The sequence below is a fragment of the Cardiocondyla obscurior genome, linkage group LG23, assembly GCF_019399895.1.
Source record: "Cardiocondyla obscurior isolate alpha-2009 linkage group LG23, Cobs3.1, whole genome shotgun sequence".
In the NCBI taxonomy this organism is placed as follows: Eukaryota; Metazoa; Arthropoda; class Insecta; order Hymenoptera; family Formicidae; genus Cardiocondyla; species Cardiocondyla obscurior.
In genome coordinates, this window is record NC_091886.1 from 522873 (window position 1) to 550460 (window position 27588).

General features: G+C 43.8%; 4 protein-coding genes across 4 annotated transcripts; 1 reads left to right on the top strand and 3 right to left on the bottom strand.

Moving 5' to 3' along the window:
- The first annotated feature begins 736 nt into the window (after positions 1-736).
- On the top strand, positions 737-2054 carry LOC139111233 (uncharacterized). The gene is made up of 2 exons (XM_070671366.1): positions 737-1091; positions 1196-2054. The coding sequence occupies exons 1-2, from the start codon at positions 966-968 to the stop codon at positions 1796-1798; spliced, it is 729 nt and encodes a 242-aa protein (XP_070527467.1). The 5' UTR covers positions 737-965; the 3' UTR covers positions 1799-2054.
- Positions 2055-4672: 2618 nt separating this feature from the next.
- Positions 4673-5380, bottom strand: LOC139111369 (uncharacterized). The gene has a single exon (XM_070671625.1). The coding sequence runs from the start codon at positions 5378-5380 to the stop codon at positions 4673-4675; it is 708 nt and encodes a 235-aa protein (XP_070527726.1).
- Positions 5381-5761: 381 nt separating this feature from the next.
- On the bottom strand, positions 5762-8616 carry LOC139111370 (uncharacterized). Its single transcript, XM_070671626.1, has 2 exons — positions 8121-8616; positions 5762-7992 (listed from the first exon to the last, which is right to left on the bottom strand). Exons 1-2 carry the CDS (start codon positions 8614-8616, stop codon positions 5762-5764), a joined length of 2727 nt encoding a protein of 908 aa, XP_070527727.1.
- Positions 8617-19926: 11310 nt separating this feature from the next.
- Positions 19927-22530, bottom strand: LOC139111371 (uncharacterized). The gene has a single exon (XM_070671627.1). The coding sequence runs from the start codon at positions 22528-22530 to the stop codon at positions 19927-19929; it is 2604 nt and encodes an 867-aa protein (XP_070527728.1).
- Positions 22531-27588: the final 5058 nt, after the last annotated feature.

Genomic DNA, 27588 nt, shown 5'->3' on the forward strand with positions numbered 1-27588 from the left:
TAAATACAACAAAAAACAACGACATAAGCAAGACAACATTAGCAATAAATACAACAAAAAGAAACTACATTAGCAATTAACGCGAATGTATAATCGAAGTACATTGCTCGTTCACGCAGTTGTGCACACCGGGCACATATCACACGAGATTATAACAAACGTTGCAGCTTTGCAATTCGAGCACCACGTACCGTAGAGACTGTCATAGGATCCTACAACGTGTTTGCGAATCTTGAAGATGGGGTCATATAAATCGTATTGCATCGATATCAAACAAGAAGCGCACACGTTGTATCCTCGCTCGTCACCGTAATAAAAATATATAGCGCAAAATTTCGTACGCGGAGTAATCGCGCTTAAATTCTGCAAATTGATCGTTTTCCGCGTAGTATTTTCAACCATTTCATCGTCGTCGGTGTTGCAAGCACTATCCTCCGACAAGGGATGAATCTCGATTTCTTCATCAACTTCGATTTCTTCATCAACTTCTATTTCTTCATCAACTTCGATTTCTTCGTTGTTCATTTCATACATAGTCGTCGATCGCTCAATCACTAATGAGATTCACGCATTGTGACAAAAGAGGTATAACGAATGCATTATATCCTACCCCTACTACCAATTAATCATGTGATTTCATTTCTTACCCTCTCTCAAATTATATTGAGTCATTTGCTAATATTAAAAACCGTTAGTAAAAACCGTTAGCTTATCTCTTTCAGATAAAAATTCGGTTACCCTCGTCTAAAATTATTTTAAAAAACTTTTACTTCTCGGAATTAAAAACGTTGACTTATTTCTTTCCGACAAAAGAAATGTACACCCATCGAATAGCAACTACCCTCTGTTTTGCAGAGTCTTTGCGTTTAGCCGCACAGCCTTTGATCTCTGCATAGTCTATTTTATAAATGAGGGTTGAAGCGAGTGCACATATGTTTACGAGGGCAAAGTGAGTGAGAACGAGAATGATAATTTTTATCTCTATAAACATGAAAACAATTTGGCTCAAGATGAATCCTTCAACCGTCGAGCAGTCAGTTCCTTGCAACCACTCATCAGTAATTGATCGTCATCGTTTGTCACCAAAAATTGTAAGTATATATTCTTATATATTCTTAAATATTTTTAAAACCATTTTAATACATAAAAATTTATAATTTTATACTTTTTTAAATTTTTTAATTTATTTTTTCAGATGATTTCCAACATCGACGTAAGACAGCTGTCCACTTGGCCGATTGAGGTACGCGTGGTACGCGTACAATCACCTACAATGTTTTGGGTGAAATTAATCAACGATGAAGCAGCTCATAAGGAAATGCTGGAACGAATGGCCTTACGCATGAGATTTGCAGCATCTCAACTGATACTGTCACCGAATGAAATAATAATAGGAACTCTCGTTGCCATCCGCGAAGGTTCAAAATGGCAAAGAGGGATCATCGAGTACGTCGGTGCTACTTCGATTACTGTAAATCTTCGCGACTGGGCTCGCACAACTGAAAGAATGCCGCATGAATGTTTACGACTAGAGAGCCAATTCCATGAAATGAGGTGGCAAGCAATACCATGTGTTTTAAATGGAATCTTGCCTCTGCGAGCTCAGGTATGGACGGAGCAGGAGGTTGTGCACGCAAAAATCATCATGGAAAAAACGCAGGGATGGATCATTATCAATGATGTTCTCAGTGACAATGCTGCACTTGTTTCATATCTCAGAGGCGGGCAAACGGAAAACGTGCCTATGATAGATGTATCTACATTATTTATACAAATAGGTATTGCAAAAAAAATTTAAATGGGATAAAACGCCGACTGAATCAGTTGCATCGCAAACACAGTGAAAAAACAATATCGTTATGTGCGGTGTGTAAAAAGGGTGTTAAAAAAGAACCTTAGGTTCGTTCATATGAATATCCGCTTCTAATCATGAGTGTATTTACGAACACACTTATGAAAGCAGGGATAGAAACGCAGCACGGAATTTTTTTCATTGTTCGCTCGTCAATCGGACGGTGAGGATCTCAAAAAAATTATCAGTAAAAAAGTGATTATCTATCTGCTTGGCTTCACGCTTTTTTGTAATTTGATGAAAGTGACGGCTTCACACCAAAAATAATTCTTCTGTAATAGAAAAAATTTTTTTTTTTTTTAATAATATTATACATAAATAACAAATTTTTTTATTTTGTTTTTTTAATACTTACCAATTATAGATTCCATAATTCGTGGAGCTCCTTTATCTTTGTCCAAGAAATTATTTTCCGCATGAGCAGCAATTGATAAAAAACGACATGAGCATAAAAAAACGACATGAGCATAAAAACAACATGAGCATAAAAAAACAACATGAGCATAAAAAACAACATGAGCTATGATGACAAAACGACGACGATGATGACAGTGACGATGACGACAAAGGCAGTGGTGACGACAAAGGCAGTGGTGACGACAAAGGTACTGGTGACATTTATGGATTGCATGACTGACACATATCTGAGTTTATAATAATTCCAATGAATTATTATTATCGCAGTTGAAGAGTTGTTCAGTCAGAAGAACTTCATATGTTTCGGTGCGGTGACATCTCACCATTTTAAAGTCTTCATGCGCTAATAACTGTTCATCCATAAAGCATGGTATACAGTAAAATAGATAATCGTTAGTATAATAAAAAAAGATGCGGCAGTGCATTGTCTGATTGGTGATTTCGGTGGTGACTTCAGTTATTGCAACATCATCACCGATTTCACTAAACATCTGATCGAACATTTGTTGCATCTCCGTCATAAAATCTCCTTCAGACGCTGATTCTTCTTCATTTTCTTCCTCAGGATTTTCTCTATTTTCCTCTTCCACCTCACCCATATGATTTTGCACGAGCCCCTCCAAAACTTCATTAGCGTTATTGTCATCATTAGCGTTATTGTCATCATTAGCGTTATTGTCATCGTTGTCATCATTCAAAAAGTTAAAGAAGCGTAAAGGTCTGAAGTCGTCCTCACTAATATCTTCATCCAGTCCTTCCGAAATTCTTTCTTTCCCCATTTTCAAAATATTCTTTTTTCACTGTCAATTGAAACTAAACTGTCGAACGTTTAAATCGTACTGGCTACTCTCGGCTTTTCCGCTTTGCAACGTCGCAACGTCACAACATCTTCAAAAATTTTCTTATCGTTAAAATGAAGAGGAATAAACCTTGAGCCCTGGATTACGCAGGAATTTAAAAAGATAACGGAGGGAGCAATAGAATGAGTGAGGTTGCATGCTTTCTAGATCACAGCGTGATCCGTTGCAACGGATCAACATGAATATTATTTAAAAAATCTATTTAAAAAAAAAATCTATTTAAATCTATTTAAAAAATCTTTAGTTGGAGGATGATACTTGCACGCTTAACGAGTGCGAGCGAGAGGGAACGATGGGGCGCATGATACTTTGCTTTCAACGGGTGCGAGCGAAAGGGAACGCTGGGCGCGCGACACTTGTGCGTTCAACGGGTGCGAGCGAGAGGGAACGATGAGCGCGCCATACTTTGCGTTCAACGAGTGCGAGCGAGAGAAACGCTGGGCGCGCGACACGTGCGTTCAACGGTGCGAGCGAGAGAACGATGAGCGCGCCATACTTTGCGTTCAACGAGTGCGAGCGAGAAAACCGCTGGGCGCGCACACTTGTGCGTTCAACGGGTGCGAGTGAGAGGAGATTTTGTCTCGAAGCATTTAAAAAAGTAATACAATTTGGAAAAGAGGGGGGGATTAAATTAAATACAATTTGGAAAAGAGGGGGGGATTAAATTAAAAGATTGATGAACACGCTCGCGCGTGTTCAGTAACGAAATTTCCTCCGATCGAGTCGCATCGTTATCGAGGGGACGCTGTGCGCGATACCTTGCGATCCGCCGCTTGCCGCCGCCGCGCTAACATCATTTTAAAAATAATATCGCATTTCAGTGTTTCGATGTTGTGCATTTCAGTGTTTCGGTTGTTATTATTTTCTAAACAATTCGTTCCTAGAATCGCCGACACAGGGGCGATTTATAAATACCACCCCTCCCGCATGACGTCATTACCCCTTGCCCTGGTCTCACGGACCCAGAACCGTTAACACCCCCTCTCCCGCGACATCATCACCCTCGCCCTAGGTCACATGGATACTCTAACACGTAGTGATCCAGAACCGCTCCATGCGTTCAACGAGTGCGAGCAAGAGGAGATGATGGGCGGCGTGAACGAGTGCGAGCGAGAGGGAACGATTAACACCCCCCCTCCCCGCGTGACGTCATTACCCCTCGCCTAAGGTCACACGTATATACTAACACGAGGTGATCCAGAACCGCTCAAGATACACCTACTAACGCCGCCGCGCTCAGATCGCAAACCGCCTCGAGATGAACGGCTTTAGTCGCAAAGCAGATAAATAAGGCGATGTATGCCTTCGTCGTTTTCCTACCGCGGCCCCGATTTAACAATATTGTAATGGGCCCGGCAAAGTCTACGCCAGATACAAAGAATGGACGCACCGGTGTCACCTGATCGGCGGGCAACTGACTCATAATTTGCGCTGTCGCTTTCGGCGCGTTTCTGAAACATGTCACGCAATCGTGCACGACCTTTCTTGCGATTGATCTTCCGCTAATCGGCCAATATCTCAGTCGCACCGCGTATAATATACTCTAAGGGCCGGCGTGCAGCAATCTGCGATGCATCCTTTCGAATAGCAATCGCGTAAGTCTACTACTGGATGGTAATATAATAGGGTATTTCTGTGTGACCGAAAGCGATGAATTCTCGATTCTACCGCCCACCCTGAGAACCCCCTCCTTGTCCACGAAAAGATCTGTTGACAATAGATTGCTGCTGGCAGGGATTCGCTTTCCCGATGATAATTGTGACAATTCCTCCGCGAAATGAAGTCCCTGCACCGCGATGATTAGCGATTGATGCGCGCGCCGCAATTTTCCAAGCGATAAATTTCCAAACGCGCGATCTTTCAAATCTGCTCGACTATTTCCAATGAATCTATTCATCCACGCGAGGATGCGCTTGACCCTCGACAACGACGAATGCTCCGTCAACAGTGCCAGCCTAACGTCCTCGGAGTTACCGACGCTCACGAGAACCCGCGCGCCCGAACCACGCTCCGCCAACATGATCCGCTCGTCCGTCCCGCTGACAGGCACCGCTCCGGATATACGTTTCTCGCACTCTGTCCGGTGGGACAACCACGCGGGGCCGCTCCACCAAACCTTGCTATGCTTTAAATTATTTACGCTTACGCCTCTAGAAATTAAATCCGCGGGATTTACCTTGCCGTCCACGTGATGCCAATGGTTTGCCGGTAAAATTGACTGCACCTCCGCGACGCGATTTACCACAAACATTTTTTGCCGCGACGCGTCACCCGACAGCCACGCCAACACGATCGTAGAGTCGCTCCATGCGTGTATTTCCTCTAATTTTAATTTAATAGCCTTCCTAACGCTGTGCACCAATCGCGCGAGCACGACGGCGCCGCACAATTCAAGTCTAGGAAGCGTAATTGTCTTGCTTTTTACCGGAGCTACTCGAGACTTAGCGCACAAGAGAGCCGATCCCGCTCGATCGTCCGTGTCAATGGCCTGCATATATACACATGCCCCGTAGGCTTTCAACGACGCGTCGCAAAAGGCGTGCAATATTAATTTCGCGTTTCCGCTGCCCCAAATTACCCGGCGCGGTATTTCGATGGCGTTGATCGTCTGTAGGTCCTCAGCGTATTCTTCTCATGCCTCGCGAAGGGCATCCGTCAATGGTTCGTCCCATTCGCGCTCGGACAGCCACGTTTGTTGCATAAGCAACTTAGCTCGCGTCAATATCAGCCCGACAAGTCCTAACGGGTCGAACAACTTGGAGATCGCCGAAAGTATCTCTCGCTTGGTTGTGACCAGATTCCTCGTCGGTTCGTTTGCAAATTTGAATGTGTCGGAATCCGGCACCCAACTCATTCCGAGCACCTTCGTGGTGCCCGCGTCAATTTCCAGTGCCGACGCCTTGCTGACTCGCTCACTGGATCGCGCCTTGCCCGATGGTCCGCGATTGGTTCGCCATTTGTGTGTTTCAAATCCGCCCCGGCGTAGCAGTTTTTTTAACTGATCTATTAATTGAACTGCCTGTTCTTCGGTTTCAGTGTCCGTTATTATATCATCTACGTATAAGTCGGATAACAAGACTCGCGCGGCCTGCGGAAACTCCGACGCTTCATCCTCCGCCAGCTGCCGAATGCTGCGGACCGCCAAATACGGCGCGCTTGACTGTCCGTACGTTACGGTGTTTAACGCATATTCCTCAACCGGATGTCGCGCGTCGAAACGCCACAGAATTCGTTGATAATTCTGGTCATCGGGATGCAACAACACCTGACGGTACATTTTTTGTAGATTTGCCGTGATTGCTATCGTCGGTAATCGAAAACGCAATAATATGTTTATTATGTTGTCCTGCAAGGTTGCTCCGACCATTAACGTATCGTTTAATGAAATACCTGAACTAGTTCTCGCCGATGCATCAAACACTACCCGCAGCTTGGTAGTGGTACTGCTTTCTCGCATTACGCCGTGATGCGGCAGATATACCGCGCTCGTCAAATTTAAATCCTTCGTTAGTTTTGTCATGTGATTTAAGCTTATATATTCTCGCATAAAATTTGTGTATAATTCGCGCAAATTCGGTTCACGATAAAATTTCTTCTCCAAATAATTCAATCGTCGCAACGCAATCTTTCTTGAGCGCCCCAACTGAGCCTTGTTATCGCGAAACGGCAATCGCACGGTGAAGCGTCCTGACGACTCCCGAACGGTAGTGTCAACAAAATAACGCTTGCAAAGTTCCTCTTCCTGGGATAATATTGTTTTGTTTTCGGCGTACTCTTCCAATTCCCAAAATTTCCGAACTGTCTCGTCTATATGCTCGCGCCGTGTCGCGAAACATGTGTGATGAACTGCTCGCGGTTTCGTCGTCTGTTTCACGTCACGCAACAACACCGGGCCGGATACTATCCACCCGAGCTTGCTATTTTGCATGACCGGTAAATTGTTGCCAAGTTCAATCCTTCCCGTCTCTAATAATCTAAAGAAAAATTCTCCGCCTATTAACGCGTCGATATTGCCCGGTTCATGAAAAGACGGGTCCGCTAACGGCAAGTTTTTTGGGACAGCTAATCCGGTTGACCTTACGGATATGGGCGGCAATTTTTTTGTAATTTTAGGTACGACGAGACAGTATACGCCTATCTCAAATTCCGAGATCTGCGATTTTATCGTGAGTCTACACCCGTTATGTGTTGCGCACGCTACGTTATTAATTCTGATCACCGCTTCGTACGCGTCCTCGAGTTTTAAGTTTAATTTTTTACAAGCTGTCGCGGTAATAAAATTGGCCTCGCTAGCGCTGTCTAACAATACTCGGATCGACTGATTCGCGCCGTTTCCTTGCGCTGTCACAATTGCCGTCGACATCAATACTTGCGCTCGTGTTTCGGGAATCGTCGATCTCTCTCCTCTTGCCTCTCCCGACTCAGTCCCTGAGGTAGAACACAGAACTGTCCTGCTGCTCGGGCTATCGGCATGAGCCTCCTTTCCGCCGATCAAAACCTGGCCTGCTGTCCTCGTTTTATGACACAGCGTGTTGTGTCGCTCGCCGCAATCCTTGCATGAACTCGCTCTGCAGTTCTTTACGAAATGATCGCGCCTGAAGCAGTTCAGGCAGAGCCTGAGTCTCCGAATTTCGCTGATGCGATCCTCGACAGATAAACTTAAAAACTGTCTGCACCCATAGAGCATATGATTGCCCTGGCACAAGTAGCACTTGCCCTCCTGGGATGTGGTCGTCAGTACCGTCTTCGTCGGTTTTTTGGTCCTGTTGGCCTTGCTTCTTTCTTTCTCTCTCGCGCGTCGCTCCTCGTCGCGTACACGCTTTCGACGCCTATCGTTGCGCGCCTTAACAGCTGACAGTGACCCTGTAGGAAGTCCAGTATGGCATCTGTTGTTACGTCTTCCTTGTTTTCTATGTGCTCCTCCTAATGACGCCTCGTTGCTCCGTCCAAGTTCCTCTCAATTAAGTGGATGATCAGGGCTCCCCAAGAACCTGTCGGAAGTCCCATTCCTTTTAGAACTCGCAAATGCTTTTGCACGTGGTCGACTAATTCCTTAATTGCGCCAGCCGACTCACGCTTTACCGAGGGCAGCTCAAATAGACACTGAATGTGTTTCTGTTTTATGTCTCGTTCGTCGTCATATCGTCTCCTTAACAGCTGCATCGCGATGTCATAATTGTCTTCTGATATTTCAATTGATTCTATAGTTTTAGCAGCTTGATCCTTTAGTGATTCTACTAAGTATTGAAATTTTTGGATCTTTGTGAGCTCGCTGTCGTGAATCAATGTTCGGAATGTATCTTGGTACCGCTTCCAGTCTTCGCTTTGTCCGTTAAAGGTCGGCAAATTGATGGGTGGAAACTTCACTTGAGCTTCTCGTACGGACATCGTTGATGACCGCGTGCTCAATCTTTCGAATAATTGTGATTGTTGTTCCAATACTCGTTCCAGCACACTGCTGTTGGTGCCTCCGACAGGGCGTTCCATCAATTGTCTAATTATTGATGTTTGTTGGTCCAGCACCTGCCTAATTGCTGCATTGCCGCTTGTGTCCGCGCTTGTCGATGGTTACGCACTGGGTGGTGCGACCTTTTCCGCTAATTTTATTAGATCGGCCTTTATTGCGAAGAATCGCTCGTCAAATTCGCTCTCATCTGGTTCGTCCTTTTCGGTGTATTCCTCTTCGGTTGTTACGGTCAGAAGTTTGCGACATGCCGTTTGAAATTTTTCGTAATAGTCGTCTGCAGCGGTTAATCTTATCGAGATGTCCGCATGTGAGATGTGCTCTATATTATTTTGCGCTTGCGTGATGAAAGTACGAATTCGGGTCAATTGTCCCTTTATGGTGCGCCTTTGTCTTTGATAATAATCCGCACTCATCGCGATAATTTGAACGCAACGGTTTTTTTATGTATTTTTGCGATTTTCGTTATTACGGCTTGTTTATCGTTTGCGTACTTGATCACCTTGCTCGATCGAGCGATCCTTTGTCTTGACACGTCTCGGTCGCGAACTCGCTACCGTCAACACCGAACGCCTCTAATTTTGAATACAATTGCGTAATTTCTTTTTCGCGAATAAATCATTTCCCGACTAATGCACATTTACCGGGTGCGCGCTCAGAATCCGGCTCGAAGGACCATGTTAGGATGCAGTAGTATATCCGTTGCAAAAAAAAGATTTTTTAATTTAACACTGAAGCGCGCCACCAGGAATAGCGCCAGTCACTTTATTAATTATTTCAAAAATTACACTCTTGAATTAAATAATTACTAATGATTATTTCGGCGAATATAGAACGAGCGGTTCGCGGGAATTCCACAATTCCTTTTCTTTGTGCGATTCGACGAATTACCGATGCGACCTTTTCGTTCGCTAGTTTTTCGACGACTGCCTAAAACGGGAGATCCCGCTTGATCTCGCTGTTATTCTATCAACCGAAGACAAGCATGTGTACAAGTTTGAAATAAGACGTTGCTCGTACGTTTACTGTTACGTCTATACACCGTTCTTTCCGCACGCTTCTTCCTTTCCGTACGCTCCGTTTTTTCCGAGCTAAAAATTTGATAAAAAATAAATTTATTTAACAAATTGCATGCATGGACCAATAAGTTATTTAATTAATTAAAAAAATAAAATAAAATCTGATTGATAGTTAGTTTAGACATTTATGAAAATTTTGCTAAAAAAAAAGAATCTCAATAGCTCTGAATAAGAAACCTTGCGTAATGATTAAATTGGATGGGGCCCATTCTATATTATATAAGTCAAACATTTTCAATAAAAGTATCAATATTTTAATGTACTGTCACGATATTTTTTCTCGTCTTCGCGGAGAAGAATCGCGAGCAAAAAGAGACGGCCGGGCACGGGCGGAAAATCCGTGCACCGTCGTGACACGAGGGGATGGGAGGGAGGATGGGTCGCGGTACCTCAGCCGTATCCCGGCGCGGGACGGCGTAATCCGACAACAATATGGTTTTGGGCGCCAGGCACGGGCCCAGCCGTGCCGATTTTACTCGCAAATTTTTTATTTTTTTAATAATTCATTGTAAACTCAAACTGCCGTCACGCGCGGGAGCTAGCTCATCTGAACGGAGAGGGGCGGGGTATAACAGGTGGAATTTTTGGATAGACGGAAACGACAGCACAAAATAATATGTACGCGAACAAGGCGATTAACAATTTTTAGTCCGTTTATTTGTGCTCAACGGAACGAAACAAATATAAAAAATAACAACAAAAAAAATAACAGAATAAATTTAGTCGTGAGAGTGCTTGATCTTCGCGCAATTACCTAGATCGTAGTTTCGACTTTGAACAAAAATTAAATCGCGAACAAGTATCTCCCTTAGATCTCGTTCTCCCGTACTTCTCGCGTCGGCCCTAACTGTTTTGGTGCCGGCCACGCGCCTCCTGTGCACGCGGCGTGTTCTCGCCGCTCGTCGCAACCTCAAAGAATTTACGCGGGCGGTCGCCTGTCGGTGACGAAATCGCGAGATGTCTTTCCCGACCTCGGCCGCTGCCGAGGTCTCTCCGTGCAGACACGACGTACGAAAGCTTTACCAACGATAGAATTAACTAACGCCAATAAACCGCCCCGGTGTTTCCCGCGGGATCCAGCCACCGGCCTTCAGACGCCCGTCGGCTGCCACTCTCTAACGTTAAGTCCTTGCCCCGCGACAAGGATCTACCAAATAAGCCATCGGGCCCGCGTGCCCGTTCTACGTGGCCGGGTATCGTCTGAGCCTACGACGGTCTCCCCGGGAAGCGGAGGGCTTTACAAAATAATATTTCCGCAATGCGGGTGGAAGAACTCACCGTTGATATTTCGCCGGGTCCTCGCACGATGCCTGCTCTCCCGTCCTCGCTCGCTCCCTTAGGCTCTCTCTCTCCGTCGCTCGCTCACTTGCAATCTCGCTGTTGCTCAACCTCTCGCTCGCCCTAGCAATCGTTTTTCGTCCGCTTAGCTCGCGCGTCTATACGGAAGAGAGCGAGGACCGCGCAAATTTTCGGCACGAGACCCGGCATATCCCCACCTCACGTCTCGCGGATTTTTCCGCGCTACGTTGCCGATTTCCCGCGGAAACCGCTGCTCTCACAGAGCCCTATCGGTACTAGCCGGTTGGCGCGGGTTTCGGATAGTCCGTTGTCGCAATAATTCCCCCGCAGGTTGCTTTTGGCGCCGAAATGCGTAGGCGACAAGTCTCCTCCAAGGCTCTCGGGATTCGTGGCCTCCCATCCCGGGCCCGTATCCGGTCACCCTCTCTTTCGGAAGTTCGCGCCTCTGCATATGGTCCGCTCCACTCGCTCCTCCCGAGGCAGGGACGGTCGGTAATCTTAATAACATACGATAGCAACAAAATCCATCCACGCGATCGTTAATTATTGCCTCAAAACAAAATAAGGACCCTCCGGAGATTCTCGCGACCCCTTCCCGCTCTCTACGCTATCGCGGCTCGTCCAGCGCCGCCGCGCTTTGTGACGACCGCCGGGAGCTGCGACGAAGCAGCCAAAGCCGCCACGTCACAATACAAACTTTTAAAGGACCACATATTTAGAAAGCGATTTGTTGGTTTGATGTTGAAATCTGAAGATCTCAATACTTAAGAATAAATGACATGGTGTAATAACACGATCATCTTTGCAGCATGTATATGTTACACGAAATACTAACGTGTCTCTTGATTACCCTCAAAAATATTGTTTGATTATAACTACAAAATGAATGAAATCTCCCCAAAATTACCTTTTTAAAAAAAAAGGTATAAAAAAGCGCAAAGTATAGGCGCGCGAAAAACATCCTCGACAAAGTTTTTAAGAAAACTGAGACTCTTTCATATAAATACTTCTCCAAAATCAAGATTCCCCCAAACAAAAATTTCCTCCCAAAAAAGATTCCAAAAACCAAAACTCCCCCAAAAACAAATTCTACAAAAAAAAGAACCCCCCCCGCAAGAAAAAAAAACTAAAACTCTCCCAAAAAAACTTCCCCAAAAAAAGATTAAAAAAAAAAAAGAATCCCTCAAAAAGACTCCTATAAAAAGACTACAAAAAAAGACCCTCAAAATAGAACATAAAATGTGTACATATATAATAGTGTTTATTTTCTTTATTTGGAGTACACTTGACTTTTCGTTTCCAGTTATTTCATTTACATATTTACATTTTTCTACTTCTACATCTATTACTACTTTACTACATTTTACTTTTTTCAATAATTACTTCCACACCCATACATTCCATTTTTCATTTTTCTTATATTCTTCCTTATTTCCTTTACAATTTACGCCCAAAACCTTTCCTTCCATTCTACTTTCTTTATACATTCCTTATGCCACTTATTTTACTCATAACAATCTCTAGACCCATGCAATTATTTCCATTTGACATTTTACAATTTTCTTTTCTTCTTTTTACATTTTCTCTTCTTTCTTCAAGCCTTCTTCTTCTTCCTTTACCTACAAACTTTACAAAAAAAAAACCTTACAAAAAATAACGCCTCTTTTCCGTCTTTTCGCACGCTTTTCTTAAAACTACGCCAAAAACGCACGAGAGAGAGAGAGAGAGAGAGAGAGAGAGAGAGAGAGAGAGAGAGAGAGAGAGAGAGAGAGAGAGAGAGAGAGAGAGAGAGAGAGAGAGAGAGAGAGAGAGAGAGAGAGAGAGAGAGAGAGAGAGAGAGAGAGAGAGAGAGAGAGAGAGAGAGAGAGAGAGAGAGAGAGAGAGAGAGAGAGAGAGAGAGAGAGAGAGAGAGAGAGAGAGAGAGAGAGAGAGAGAGAGAGAGAGAGAGAGAGAGAGAGAGAGAGAGAGAGAGAGAGAGAGAGAGAGAGAGAGAGAGAGAGAGAGAGAGAGAGAGAGAGAGAGAGAGAGAGAGAGAGAGAGAGAGAGAGAGAGAGAGAGAGAGAGAGAGAGAGAGAGAGAGAGAGAGAGAGAGAGAGAGAGAGAGAGAGAGAGAGAGAGAGAGAGAGAGAGAGAGAGAGAGAGAGAGAGAGAGAGAGAGAGAGAGAGAGAGAGAGAGAGAGAGAGAGAGAGAGAGAGAGAGAGAGAGAGAGAGAGAGAGAGAGAGAGAGAGAGAGAGAGAGAGAGAGAGAGAGAGAGAGAGAGAGAGAGAGAGAGAGAGAGAGAGAGAGAGAGAGAGAGAGAGAGAGAGAGAGAGAGAGAGAGAGAGAGAGAGAGAGAGAGAGAGAGAGAGAGAGAGAGAGAGAGAGAGAGAGAGAGAGAGAGAGAGAGAGAGAGAGAGAGAGAGAGAGAGAGAGAGAGAGAGAGAGAGAGAGAGAGAGAGAGAGAGAGAGAGAGAGAGAGAGAGAGAGAGAGAGAGAGAGAGAGAGAGAGAGAGAGAGAGAGAGAGAGAGAGAGAGAGAGAGAGAGAGAGAGAGAGAGAGAGAGAGAGAGAGAGAGAGAGAGAGAGAGAGAGAGAGAGAGAGAGAGAGAGAGAGAGAGAGAGAGAGAGAGAGAGAGAGAGAGAGAGAGAGAGAGAGAGAGAGAGAGAGAGAGAGAGAGAGAGAGAGAGAGAGAGAGAGAGAGAGAGAGAGAGAGAGAGAGAGAGAGAGAGAGAGAGAGAGAGAGAGAGAGAGAGAGAGAGAGAGAGAGAGAGAGAGAGAGAGAGAGAGAGAGAGAGAGAGAGAGAGAGAGAGAGAGAGAGAGAGAGAGAGAGAGAGAGAGAGAGAGAGAGAGAGAGAGAGAGAGAGAGAGAGAGAGAGAGAGAGAGAGAGAGAGAGAGAGAGAGAGAGAGAGAGAGAGAGAGAGAGAGAGAGAGAGAGAGAGAGAGAGAGAGAGAGAGAGAGAGAGAGAGAGAGAGAGAGAGAGAGAGAGAGAGAGAGAGAGAGAGAGAGAGAGAGAGAGAGAGAGAGAGAGAGAGAGAGAGAGAGAGAGAGAGAGAGAGAGAGAGAGAGAGAGAGAGAGAGAGAGAGAGAGAGAGAGAGAGAGAGAGAGAGAGAGAGAGAGAGAGAGAGAGAGAGAGAGAGAGAGAGAGAGAGAGAGAGAGAGAGAGAGAGAGAGAGAGAGAGAGAGAGAGAGAGAGAGAGAGAGAGAGAGAGAGAGAGAGAGAGAGAGAGAGAGAGAGAGAGAGAGAGAGAGAGAGAGAGAGAGAGAGAGAGAGAGAGAGAGAGAGAGAGAGAGAGAGAGAGAGAGAGAGAGAGAGAGAGAGAGAGAGAGAGAGAGAGAGAGAGAGAGAGATCGCGTTTACCCACACCTACAAATAATGCCATACTTTTCTCATTCATCCATTTTGGACCCTCGCTTCCGATGCTTTTTCTTTTTACTTTTTTCTATATTTAATTTTATCTCTAATTTTTTTATCCATTTGTACTTTTATTCATACTCATCCCTTCCCTAGTTCTTTCTAATAATTCCAACCATTCTTCTCCCTTTCCTTCCTTACCCAAAATTTTTTTTACTACTTCCTCCCAATTTCTCCCCTCTCCCCAATCTATACATTCTGTCCATATATGTTCCCATGTTTCTTCTTTTTCTCCGCACATCCTACATTTTCTTCCTTCTTCACTTTCCCAGTATCTATATCCCTTCATTTCATTTTCTAATCTAAATCTTGCCATTCTTATCCATCTCTCTTCCTTCCATCCCTTTTTCAAATACTCCGGCACCCCCTTTTTCTTAATTCTTTTATAAAACTTATTGTCCCACATTCTGAGCTCACTTTTACAGGCGCTTTTATAAAGGCGCCTCTAAATGTGTAACCAACTTTAGAGGCGCGCTGCTAAAGTCGCCCGTATTCTAAGCACACATTTAGAGGCGCCTTTAAGATAAAGGTACATTTATGTTGTACCAGTTAATTATTTTTTCTTTAACGCGATCAAAAAACGCACATATTCTTTTGTTACGTCCTGTAACTCCACATCTCCTTTTTCCGACACATGGTACATAAAGTAGATAGTAAAAGGTATACCGAATGTATTGGGACCAAAGGAGACGGTTCTAAGTTTCCAGAAAAAAATAATTCTAACTGACGGAATATCCTGAATCGCCAGATGTATAAAATAAAAGAAGGAACCAAAAACAATTGTGCAACGGATGTGGAATATAAAAAAAATCGAAACGAAAGGATTTGTCAAAATATTCATAAAACATTAATAGCTCGGAAGGACTTGGAATATCTTAAACTAACAATAAAATGTCTGGCGGAACATGAGGGAAATTCTGGAAGAAAAACAATTCAGTAAAATCAAATTTCGCCGCGGATCCTAGGGATTAGAAAAAAGGAGGCAAAAAGCCTGTAATAATAAAAATTGGGATACGCGGCTGGAAACTATAAAACTCAGGCAGCAATTGCACGCTGCCAGTAAAAAAAAGAGTTACCTAAAGCTTTTTCGAATCTGTTATCTGGAAGCTTGGAAGGGCTAAAACCATGTAGAGGGGAGCTCATAAACATTTTCTCCTGGACCAATAGATATCGGGAACTCCTCACCAAAAATTAGAAACTAAGGGCGAAAACTTAGAAAATTAAGAAGGGCGACCAATAATTGCGAAGACGGAAAAGTGGAGGAATAAGCCTAACGAATAGAATTCAAAATTCGGATAAGACTTAGAATCTGGCGCTGGTCCTCCCCTTTTCCGAGCTTATAAAACCGAGCGTCCCGACGACGCTCGCTCTCAATTCTGTTCTAAAAATCTAATTTGCTCTAATTTGCTCAGTTGCTCAGTTATTCTTAAAAGAAAAACTTTTTAAGTGCTTGTGATCATCTTGTGTGGGCGAAATAAAGAACCATCTCGAGATCTCATCCGAGTGAATTTGAAGACAACAAGTAGTAAGTGCTATCATTTATTCATTCCCCTTTTTCCTTTAAACGGTTCCACTAAATAGTTTTATTTGATTTGTATTCATATATTTATATATGTAAAAATGAAAATTGAGGGAATGGTCAGGGTGCCGTTCACGCTTAATTATTTCGTTATCTCTCCCTCGAATCCTCTCGTTTTTTCGGGTGCCTCAACCTATCTAGCGGGCTTCCTTTTGTCGGGGGTTGCGATATGCCGCCAGTAAATAGTGACTATCAAAACCTTGACTTGAGTAAGGCTCCATTCGGCTAGAGGAACCAGAGAAACTTGAGGTGACAGCGGAGAGATCCGAAAGGAGCTGTGAGACGTGATGCCCAGCCATATTCTCCTCCAAGATTCATTTATTAATTTAATTCATTAAAATGAACTCCTTTTAGTGGAATCATCGAACTTAAGAACCTTAAAGAAAAGCCGGGCTCGCCGAAATCGGCAAATTCGGAATCTGAGGGGCCTTATCCGGTCCTTCTTTATACAATATTTATTCGCGGCGGCGCCAGGGGAGATAAGAACCGACCCTCCCCGAAGAAGAGGAGAGAGGTCGTGGTCCCTCAACCCCCAGCTCCCCGACTTCGCCGGCTCCTGAAGAAGTTCCTCTGAACGTCGAAGAACCTAGGGAACTCCCCTTCTCCGGATACGCCGAAAAATAGCGTCAATGCGACCGAGTCAGAGCCTGATTTGGAGCAGTTCCGCCCTACGACTCCTTCCTATTCCCCGGACATCTCGATTCATTCTCCAGGAGCTGCACCTAGAGCATGCTCCTCTCCAATTCCGTCCCCGTTACCTATTCCTGGGGAGCCTGAGGAGGTCGACTCCATTGCTGATGACGATACCGTCTTTTGGCAAGAGTCTGACGGCCCAGAGCCTTCCCCTTCCCCCGCCCCGAGCGTGGAGTTCCTCGGCGGGCAAGAGGAACCCAGAGCGATCATAGATCCTCTCCTCGAGCTCCTCCGGAGGACTTGCTCTCCGTGGACGGATCCCGTCCCCGAAAGGGCCTTCACGATAGGCCCTGATTCCTTTGATCCTGAGGAGATCAGGAGAGAAGCCAGCAGGGCATCTCCTGATCAGAACGTCCTCATATTTTATCCCGGGGTGGAACACCCCTTTTTAGCTCCGATCAGGCTGATTGATCGTGTGTTTCCGAGATCATCGGCCAGGATCTCGGAAATAATCGAGATCGACCTCGATTAAATATTTCTATTTTCTTTTGAACTTTCCTTATGTTATTTTTCCCGCGCACTTTTGTAAAAAATAAAAAATGTGTTGTTTATTTAATTTAGTTAAAGTCTCTGGGTTTATCATTATCATAAATTTTAAATGTATCATCTCTATTTAACATCAATTTAAAAAAAAAAAATAATAATAATAATAATAATAAAGAATGTTAAATTAAATCTCGTTAAAACAGATTTTTGAAATTTTCTTTTAATGAACCATTAGCTCCATTTACTGCGAAAAACACCTCCGGTTCTTTCCCTGGGAACAAGAAGTAAAATTCTTTCCCTCAAAAGAACAAAAATCGCGCTAATTCAAATCTTTTCTCGTTCTAATACATTCCTAGCGCTTAATACGCGTGACGTTGTCTCGCACGCGTCACGCAAGAATTGGTAGTTGCGTCTCTCTCTCTCTACCCTTTACCTGCTCTCGATCCATTTCTTAGTCATTGAGAACCGGTAATCCTTCCATTAAAATTATTCCTAAACCTGACGTAACACTTTAATTAACCAATATTTCTGTTAAAAATCCGTTTATTATAAAGAGTGACGGCAAAAATTCTTGTTTTTTTTTCTATTTTTTAAATGATGGGTCGATTTTAATTCCTGTAAAAATGTGAAAAGTGATGAATTATGAGAACATATCACTTTCCCTTTTTTAAAACTTTGAAACCATGCGTATGCTCGTCTTAAAATTTTACTGGGATTAATATTTCATTATAGATTGGTATTAATAGTTACTTCTTATTTTAAAATTATTTTAAATGTTTTAAGACGATGATACGATTCTGTAATTAGTTTAAAACCAAATAAAACTGTACTTAAAACAATCTTTAAAATAAGAACGGACTATAAATATTAGCCATATAATATTATTTAGCATAAAAAAAATTTTTAATGTTAAGTTTAAAAAAATAAGTCACGTTTGCCGTCACTCTTTCGAACAAGTTTTGTGCACGCCGTTACGCGATGCATATTCGCAGGCGATGGAATCCGGGACCACCCTGACGAGGGTGTCGCGAGGTGAACGGAACAAAAGAAAACTCAATAAGTTCAATACCAAAAAAACAAACCATCAACTACGGCTACTTTATTTCACGTAAATTGTTGCTTCCGGAACGATCGTAACATAAGAAACGCACGGAAATCTTGACCTGCCGATGAACAGCCGCCGTTCGACCCGGCGGAAATCTTGTGGAGTTTCAGGCGAGAAACCCCCGAGAACGGAAATCTTGAGGTAAAGACGCGAGACGGCCCGGCAGACGCGGCCCCGGATCGTTCCGCAAGAAAAGAACAAAAGAGAGAGAGAGAGACAAAAAACACGAAGTGTTTAATGAGACGCGGGATCACCCACGGAGTCGTAACGCTATGTTCGTAAAAAAGCCCGTGTTCGAAGAGAGGAAAACTGAGGCGTTACTCGCGATAGCTGGATTGCGACTGACGAGCCGGCAAAGCAATCGGGCTCGGCAAGCGAGCCCAGGAATGCGAACACGCGGGCCGCGAAAACCAGCATGAAAAGATTCGCGATGATTCCGCGTGACATACACGTGTCAGGCGACCGAGGAGCTCGTGGGCTTCCTCGATCGCCTGAGCTCAGCGACGGGCGTTCGCGAACATACCGCCCGCCTTGAAACATTGTTTCAATAATCATTTAATATATATAAACAAAATCTCCTAAAACAGTAGTAATACGCTTAACAAAATGAGTCAGACTTAAGATTATGATACAAAGAGCGAGATTGGAGGGCGCGCCGCCCGCCCTGACTCGCTGCAAACCGCGTACAAAAACATAACTTGAAATTAACGCAACTTAGGTCTAGCGGACGTATTACAATAAATCAAATGAACAAAGGAAAATTAATTTGACTGTGCGACGGACTTGATTGGCAAGGCGCAGATCTTGTCAACCGGTCTTACATAAGAGGAACCCGCAGTTTTTATCGTAGCAACACGGACCAAACCGTCCGAGCCCGGGTGGACTTGAATGACGCGGCCGAGCTCCCATTTGCAGGGGGGCAGGAGCTGGTTGCGGATGAAGACTAATTGACCAATCTCAAGAGAAGGTTCCGGTTTTTGCCACTTCGAACGCTGCTGCAAAGTATTAATGTAATCGTTGCTCCACAGACGCCAGAATCGCTCGGTAAATTGGCGAACGAGCTGCCAACGCGACAACCGACTCTCTCTCAATTCTAGCAAAGACGGCTCCGGAGGCACTGTGAGGGGAGCTCCGATCAGGAAATGGCCTGGCGTTAGATATTGATAATCGTCGAATGAGTCGGACATCGGAGCAATCGGTCGCGAATTGAGACACGCTTCTACCTGGTATAACAGGGTAGAGAATTCCTGAACAGAGAGTGTATGCGCCCCAAGGATACGACGGAGGTGGTATTTCACTGAGCGCACCCCAGCTTCCCAGATTCCGCCAAAATGCGGAGCGGCCGGGGGAATGAAGTGCCAGGAAATTTGGCTGTTTGATTCAAAAAGTTCGGATCGCGCAAAGCAGCACGATAAGCCGCGGATAGCTCCTTGTCGGCGCCGACAAAATTCGTGCCGTTGTTTGAATATATCGATTGCGGCAATCCACGGCGAGAGCAAAATCGCGTAAAAGCGCCGATAAACGCGGGGGTGCCGTAATCCCCGACGAGTTCCAAATGAACCGCGCGAGAAGAAAGACAAATAAACAAGGCGATATATGCTTTCCTTGACGTGATGCCGCGACCGGAGGAGGCGCGAACATGAAATGGTCCGGCGTAATCAAGGCCGCACCATGAGAATGCTCGCGGTGGAGTAGTCACGCGTGCCGCATGCAGGCTACCCATGAGCTGAGTGGAGGCAGCGGCCTTCTCACGAAGGCATACAACGCACTTATGTACGTAACGGTCAATAAATGATAGTCGTCGATCGACGCAGAATTCTCACCCTGCCAGAGAATACATTGATGATCGAGATCGCGCTTGTCGACCAAGATCTGACGAAACATTTTTGCAATGTCTGCCGTATATACAAAACGGAATTGCCTCCACTGTAAGAGAATAGCCGGTAACTCTGTCTGCAGTTTTGGACCAGCATGCAGTAAATCATTTAACGACAGGCCGCTTTCGGATCGACTTGAAGCGTTGAACACGACGCGCAAACGAGTAGTCGCGCTATCCGCTTTAACTACTGGATGGTGAGGAATGAAAACGTGGTGAATCGCTCCTTGAGATTCAGGAGCCTTCCGCATGTGCCGAAGATCTTCGTAATCAGCCATAAATTGATTGTATTCTGAACGCAGTGACGGCTGTAAATTAAAACGACGCTGTAGTCGTAAAAATTGAATTTCCGCGCGGCGACGAGTATGACCGAGATTCAGGGGCAACTCCACATTGAACGGTAGCCGAACGATGTATCTTCCGTCGGGAGCGCGCGAGTGAGTCAGACAGAAGTGGTCCTCGCATTGTTTCTCTTGGGGGGTAAGAACGCGGGTAGAAGGGATGTTCTCCACTTCCCAAAATTTGCCTATGGCCTCTTCCAGCGCGGAAAATTGTGTGCAGTGATGCACAGTCAAATTGCCCAACGGAACAGAATCTGCAGGCGGCATGCTCAGGGGCCCGGAAAGTATCCACCCGAAAATGGTACGCTGAGCGAGGGGCTGTCCGACGGCGCCCCGTTTTACGCCGTCCAAGATTAATTCGCCGTAAAGATTGGCACCGAGAATAAGGTGAATCGGATCCGAACTCGTGGGATCCGGATCCGCCCAAGAAAGATCCGAGATGTGTGACATACTGCGTAAAGAGATTACATGACGCGGCGCGTATTGCGTGAGAGAGTTGAGCACGAGAGCTGTTGTCGAAATTAACGGAGCCTCGGAATGAAGCGGCGACACCGATATGTTAATAGCGTGGCGAACCTGCCCGATTTGTACTCCACCGACGGCAGAAATGTTAATGGGCGAACGTTGTTTTTTAGCTCTTAATAATTGAGCTATACTTTCTAAAATAAACGTGGCCTCGGAGCCTTGATCCAGTAGGGCTCGAACGGAAACGCTACGTCCGGACCGCACACTTATTTTGACCCGCGCGGTAGCAAGAAGAATTTGCTTATTAGTACGCGGGACCGTGTTGGTTACCGCCGAATTCACGCTCACGGAAGCAGCGCGTGGTTCCGTGTCCTTGTCGATGTTCGTCGACGCGACCGACGAGACATGCGAATCCATGTGTAGCATGGAGTGATGCCTCTGTTGACACGCCCGGCATGAGTATTGGCTCTTACACGCGGCAAGCGTGTGCGAAGAACTCAAACAATTAAGACACCGGTGGAATTTCTTCGCGGTTTCCAACCTTGCCACGGGAGTTAACGCGGAAAAACGCGAGCACGAGGTTAAGTAATATGATCGCTTACACAAAGGACAGGCAGAAACGCTTGAAGAAACAGAAGCCGACGATGCGGTAGACGCGTGATGCACGCGTGATGTAGCGTTTGAACGCGTGGATTTCGGCGCAAGTACATCGTCGTTATTTTCCAACGCGCGTGATCGCGAACTCAAGAACGCAAGCAACTCGGTATACGGACGTGGAATCTCGGCATCGCTGTTTTTTAAATTCCACGCCTTGCGTGTAACGGGATCTAATTTTTGCTTTATAAAATATACAAGAAAATCGCTCCACAACTTCGCTTGACTGCGACCTAATTGATCCATAAGACTAATGGTATTTTGAACGCGATCACGTAAAAGTTGCAAGTCTTCGGCGGATTCCCTTTGCAATGCCGAGATACCGAACAGAGTGGCAAAATGAGTCGAAATAAGTCGCTGCTTGTCGTCGAAACGCTCTTTCAATGCCGACCACGCCAAACGAAAATTATCCGCGGTGACCGGAAGAGTCGAAACACAATTCAGAGCTGTACCTTTTAACGACGATACAAGATAGTGCATGCGAGCGAAGTCGCTTAACGATGAATTGCGTATGACGAGAGAAATAAATTTATCGCGAAAAGTCGCCCAGTCGGCGTAGTTACCATCGAACAGCGGTAAACGAAATTTCGGCATGTTCGGCATCGCGAGGCCTTGCGGTTCAGCCAAAATACCGGTGGAATAAAACGCAGATGCGGGGCTTACGACCGGTTCCAACTCTTCCAGGAAGTCCGTTAGAGCGTCCCGCGTGGACTGGTAAGCTTCCTCCGTCGCTTCAAATTCCTGGTTGCGGAAATAATCCACGGACTGAAGATCCGTCTCCGGGGTGCTCCGGAGCAGTTGCACGTGCACTTCCTGGAATTTGCTCCACGCTTCCTGGAGAAAGGCTATACGGCTTCGGACTTTGGCGGCGGTGATATTTTCACGCCCCAATTTTTTAAAGTTTGAAAGCATCCGCTCGATAGAACGGCGCGTCACTGATTGCTTTATAAGCAGGTCACTCATGTTGAACTCCGCACGGAGCACGGTTCACTACTAAGTACGAACGAGAGAACCTCACAGAGATTCCGTACACCTACACGAATCCGGCTCGAAGGACCAGACAATGTGCACGCCGTTACGCGATGCATATTCGCAGGCGATGGAATCCGGGACTACCCTGACGAGGGTGTCGCGAGGTGAACGGAACAAAAGAAAACTTAATAAGTTCAATACCAAAAAACAAATCATCAACTACGGCTACTTTATTTCACGTAAATTGTTGCTTCCGGAACGATCGTAACATAAGAAACGCACGGAAATCTTGACCTGCCGATGAACAGCCGCCGTTCGACCCGGCGGAAATCTTGTGGAGTTTCAGGCGAGAAACCCCCGCGAACGGAAATCTTGAGGTAAAGACGCGAGACGGCCCGGCAGACGCGGCCCCGGATCGTTCCGCAAGAAAAGAACAAGAGAGAGAGAGAGAGACAAAAAACACGAAGTGTTTAATAAGACGCGGGATCATTCACGGAGTCGTAACGCTATGTTCGTAAAAAAGCCCGTGTTCGAAGAGAGGAAAACTGAGGCGTTACTCGCGATAGCTGGATTGCGACTGACGAGCCGGTAAAGCAATCGGGCTCGGCAAGCGAGCCCAGGAATGCGAACACGCGGGCCGCGAAAACCAGCATGAAAAGATTCGCGATGATCCCGCGTGACATACACGTGTCAGGCAACCGAGGAGCTCGTGGGCTTCCTCGATCGCCTGAGCTCAGCGACGGGCGTTCGCGAACAAGTTTATTTTATTCCGTAAATCTCGCGGATCACGATCACGAACTACATTTACTTCCCGAACTTCGATCGCATAATTAATTTCTTGAATAATATCTACGGTTAACATGTTTAAGGTAATTAAAAAATTTATTTTTAGTCGCTACACGCTGTAACTGGTGCAATAAGTTAAAATAAAACAAATTATATTTGATTTACTCCAACTTATTGCACTAGTGTGCATCAATTCAGCAGTGCAGCGACTGAGAACAAACTTAAGATGATTGAAATTAATCTTACGACACTCACCATAGGTTGAAGGCACCTTTTATACATACGCGCATTTTTAAAATTAAATTTTTTTTAAATTGTTTCAATACGATTAATTTTACTACATGGAGTTTCGTTTACTCCTAAAAACTTCGCGTATATAGTTTTTTTGAACAAATTTAATTGATTAACGTTGCCATTAATTAGTTAAGTCGCGATATGGGTTTACCTGTCAAATCGCATGGGTGCCGCCATATTGGATTTTCGCTAAATGTGCCGATAAATGTGCTACAGACCACATTTAGCGGCACATTTAGCGAAAGCCTATAAATGTACTATAAAAGTGGGTTCAGAATAGCTTTTTTGAGATAAAAGCGCACATTTAGGCTAAAAGACTGTCACTTTTAAAGGTGCCTCAGAATACGACTACTTTTATAAAACCACTTTTAGAGGCGCCTTTAACTAAAGGCGCCTCTAAAAGTGAGCTCAGAATGTAGGCCATTGAATCTTGATTCTATTATTTTTTCTTTTTTCTCATTTTTTTGTATCTTTTTCAATTAATTCTTTCCCCCTCAGCTCCCTCTTTATCATCTTTTTCTCCACTTTCTTTATTGACCAACCCATTTTTCTATACTATTCTTCCCTTTCCTTTTCTCATTTGCCTATTGCCCTTCCCTCCCTTGCTTTTTCTTAAATTTCCTCCCAACACCACTTTGCTAATTTTCCTCCTCTTCCTTCGTTCAGTTTTATCTCATATTTTCATGCCCTCATTCCAGCTTTACCTCTTAACTTTTCTCTTTGTAAATCTTCTCTTATCATATATCCCGGTATTTGTCTTTTCACACCTAACAGCCACCTTAAGTACCTGTCCTGCAGGCTCTCTACTTCCTCCCTTTCCCTCCACTCCCATATTTTTACCCCATAATTCGCCACAGACCATACTAATCTATCAAACAACCATATCCTTCTACTCCAATCTTTTCCAAGTTTATTCTTCCCTAAGCCCCAGACTTGTCCCATTACCTTTGCCGCCTTTTTAACCCTTTCTCTCACATGTTCCTTTTGGTCTCCATTTCTTGTGACCGTATAACCAAGATACCTAAAATTCTTTACTACCTCAATTTCCTTTCCCTTCCAATTCCACTTTACTCTTTTCCATTTTCCACCTCCCTTTCTACATCTTAATATCTTTGTTTTCTTTACATTCACCTCTAACCCCTTTTTATCCACATATTCTTCTAAAGTTTTTATCATACCCTTTATCCCTGCCTCATTTTCTGCCACCAGAGCCACGTCATTCGCACATGCTAATGAGAAAATTTTTTTTCCTTTAATTTTAATTTCACCCCACCCCCCTTTTTCTAATTCCTCATTTATATCTGCCAATAAAACTGTTAACAAACTCGGGCTCAGCGGACACCCCTGTCTCACTCCCTTCCCAGTCCAGAAACTCTCCCCTTCCTCATTTATCACCCTTACCTTACATACCGTTTCTCCTAATATCTCTTCACATCTTTTTACCAAACCTTCTCTTACTCCTTTTTTCCTCATAGCTTCCACTAGCTTTCTTCTGTCCACGGAGTCAAGCGCTGCCTTCATATCTATAAATGCTATCACGATTTTTCCTTCTTTCTCTTCAATCTTTCTGTTAATCAAAAAATTCAATATAAAAATCTGATCTATCGTTCTCATATATTTCCTAAAACCCGCCTGACTCTGCGGTAGTATACCTTTATCTTCTATATCTTTCCTTAATCTTTCAGATAACACCGATGCATAGACTTTATACGCCGTTTGCGTCAGTGTTATTCCTCTGTAATCCCCCACCTTTTCTCCTTTTCCTTTTTTCAACACGGGTACTACAATACCCTCCCTTCATTCCTTAGGCATTCCACCTTCTTTCCATACTTTTCTACAAATTTTCCATAATCCTTCTTTCACTTCCTCTCCCTCCCATTTCCATACTTCATTTTCTAAATCATCACTTCTTGCTGCTTTTCCCTTTTTGAATCCTCTATAGCTTTTTCGAATTCTTCTCTTTTCTGCTCTTTTTCTTCATCATCTTCTTTCCGATCTTCTCCCAGATCTTCTCCTATCCTTCATTTCACCTCTCCTATCATTTCTCTGAAATATTTATCCTATTCCTTTAATTCAATTTTTTCATTTATTTCCTGTTTCCTCTTTCTTCCCTTATTTATTATTTTCCATACATCCCCTTCCGTCTTTACTGCTTCTATTTTCTTTTCCCATCTATTTTTCTCCATCCCCTTTTTCTCTTCACATAACTTCTTATATATACTTCTTGCCTTTTTATACTCTTTCCCATTACTCTCTTTTCTTCTCCATTTTTCTAGTTCTTCCTTTACTTTCTTTTTGCCTTCTCTGCATTCTTTATCTCACCATACTTTCTTTGCTTGTTTTTTCCTATCTTCTTTTCTTCCATTTATTACTTTTTTTACCACTTTTTTAACCCCTTTTATCTTTTTACATAATCTTTCCCAGCTTTCTCCATTTTTATCCTTTTTTTCTTTCAACTCTTCATATTTTTCTTTAAACAATTCTCTCTTCTCTTCATCCCAGTTTAATTTTATCTTTTTTCTTTTTTTACCTTTTCCTTCTCCTTTTTCCCTCCTCATACTTCTTCCTAAATTCACTATTAACGGAAAATGATCCGATTCTATATCCTCCTTTACTTTCATTTCCCTTATCTTACTCTTTCATTCCACATCACTTATTACATAATCAATCACCGTGTTACCTCTTCCTCCCGCATAAGTCCATTCCCCCTCTTCATCCCCTTTGGTACATCCATTTAATATTCCTCATCCCCTTTCCTCCAAAAATTTGCAAAACTTTTTTCCTTCATTTGTTATCTTTATATCTTTTGATCTCCTCTTTTTTTCCTCTTCATCGTTTTCTACTTCCTCGTCCCATAAACCCCTCTCCATCCCTGTTCTTAAATTAAAATCTCCCTCTATTAGGCATCCCACACCTTCTTCCTTTTCTTCCATCCACGTTACTATCTCCTCCAGTATCTTATCCAAGTCTCCATTTACATATACTCCTGCAATTTTCCACCATCTTTTTCCACTTCTTATTTTTAATCCCAATATTCCTTCTTTCTTGTCCCTTCCTAAAATTATTTTTCCCTCTAATTCCTTTCTCCATCCCATTACTATGCCCCCTATTGCCCTTCCTTTTTTATTAATCTTTTCAGCTCCTTTTACTTCCTATTCATATCCTTTTGGCACACGCATTTTCAACTTACCCCAGCCTTTTGACTGTATCCATGTCTCACATAAAAAAATCACATTCCACTTCTCCAATCTTTTCCAGAACTCCTCATCCTTATTTCCTAACTTCGCCACATTTCAGAATCCCACCTTCATTATCCTTTTATCTTCCACTGTATTTTTATCTCTTTTTCTTCTTTTTCATTCTTCATTCTCTTTATAATTTGATTCCTTTTTTTCTTTCCCCACTTCCTTTTCCTCTTTCCTTATCTCTCTTTCTCCGCCCTTTTTTAAAAACTCATGTTTGCCTTGTCTTCCCTTATTTTTCTCCCTTTCCCCCCTTTCCCTTCCATTTCTTTTACCACTTTATATAATCTTAGTTTCTCTTTTAAATCGTCCCACACCAAAAAATTTTTCTCCACCCACAGTTTTTTATAACCTATTTTCACTTTTTTTCCTTCCTTTTTATATTTTTCTGCTTCCCTCTTAATACACCATTCGACTTTTCTTTCATACTCCGTTAAATCATCTCCTATCCATTCCGTCCTCTCCTTCAATTTCCCTTTTCCCCTCATTATCTCTACTTTATCCTTAAAATTTTCCAATTTTACCCAAGCCATACTGTAACCCCCCTTGTTAACCTCACCTATTTTATTCACGTCCACTATTTTAGCCTTTACCCCAATTTTCTCAAATATTTCTTCCACCTTTTCTCTCAACGTCACTTTATCCTACTCCTTTAACTTTAGTTCTCTAATAATTACATTATTTTTTCTCCATTCCTTTCTTTTTCTCTCCTTACCCTTTCCATCAT